General features: G+C 46.7%; 1 protein-coding gene across 1 annotated transcript; it reads right to left on the minus strand.

Annotated features, from left to right (window-relative positions):
• Nucleotides 1-235: 235 nt before the first annotated feature.
• Nucleotides 236-1,121, minus strand: LOC109544755 (adenosine receptor A2b; the record flags this gene model as incomplete). Its single annotated transcript, XM_019915488.2, is given in 1 exon segment — nucleotides 236-1,121. A coding segment is annotated over 1 exon segment (536 nt), but the record flags the coding sequence as incomplete, so codon positions are not given.

A 1,121-nucleotide genomic window follows, 5' to 3' on the forward strand; every position in this document is an offset into this window, starting at 1 on the left:
CGTCCCGTTTTTGCTCATTTCTCGGAAGCAAAATGAGCAAGAATGCTCATTTGTACATCATTCTAGACAGAAATAAATGACCTTTTTAGAAAGTCAAGCATGGATGGGGAAAAGTTGGCAGTTTTCTAAAAAAAAAGACTTGTTGCTCAGAACAGTGGCTTCCTCTTTCAAAGAGGAGAAGCTTTATAGCCGATGAGGCACTTGAGAAATGCTCTCGTATGCACCGTCCAAAGCGGGCATGTTGGCGCTCTTTTACCTCTTTTTTCTTCTGTCTAGCTGCCACCTAAAGGTAAAAGAAGTGAAATAAAACTCCCGCTGTTAGATACATTTTCTTGGGTTTTTACTTATAAAAACATAAATTGGCAACGGGGCAAATCCCTAATACTGTTCAAAAATGTCCCTAACCCTCTCGGATATAACACGATTTATATCTGGCAAGATAAAAATATTTTTTACGACAAGATTCTTAGAACCATACAGTAATATAGGTATAATTTGCTAACAATTGATCCCCTTCTTCATCCAGTCGCTCAGCAGTTGTTCCCAGATAATCTCAGTCGGTCATTTGGCTTGACTCTGCCAGCTCTATAAAACACTTGAGCCATGTTTCATCACTTGGGCGCCCTTCACTATCAACACATCCGAGCCTCTGACCATTGCCAGACTCTCCACCATGCTCCTGCTGCTCTTCAGCAGCAGCCGGGGCGTTTCACACGGCAGAATAATCTTCGGATTGCTGCAGAACAGCTTCGGACTGTCCATGCTGGAAACCACGCCCGAACTTTCCGGCCTGGCGATCGGAACCAGCAGGAAATCGCCTTCGGGCTTCCAGCAAAGCGCGTCCCGTTGGACGTGGTTGATGAATGAGGCAGGCTCTCCTGCGGTCGCAGCCACACTAGGAGGTATTTGATCGCGGTCTGATATTTGCTGGCTTCGATATGTGAATCCCAATATGCTCAGAAAGTCGTCGACGACTCGGCGAACTCCCGCCCGCAGTTCTGAGTTGCGATAGCCGTAGATCCAGGGATTGAAGGCGCTGCTGGATAGAATGGGCAGCGCCAGATAGATGGAGACCCATGAGGTGAGAATGTTGGTCTCTAGGAAGACGTCCAGAAGCATAC

The sequence above is a fragment of the Dendroctonus ponderosae genome, unplaced genomic scaffold (genome assembly GCF_020466585.1).
Source record: "Dendroctonus ponderosae isolate FM_Combo_2020 unplaced genomic scaffold, Dpon_F_20191213v2 Dpon_F_20191213_6, whole genome shotgun sequence".
Classification (NCBI taxonomy): Eukaryota; Metazoa; Arthropoda; class Insecta; order Coleoptera; family Curculionidae; genus Dendroctonus; species Dendroctonus ponderosae.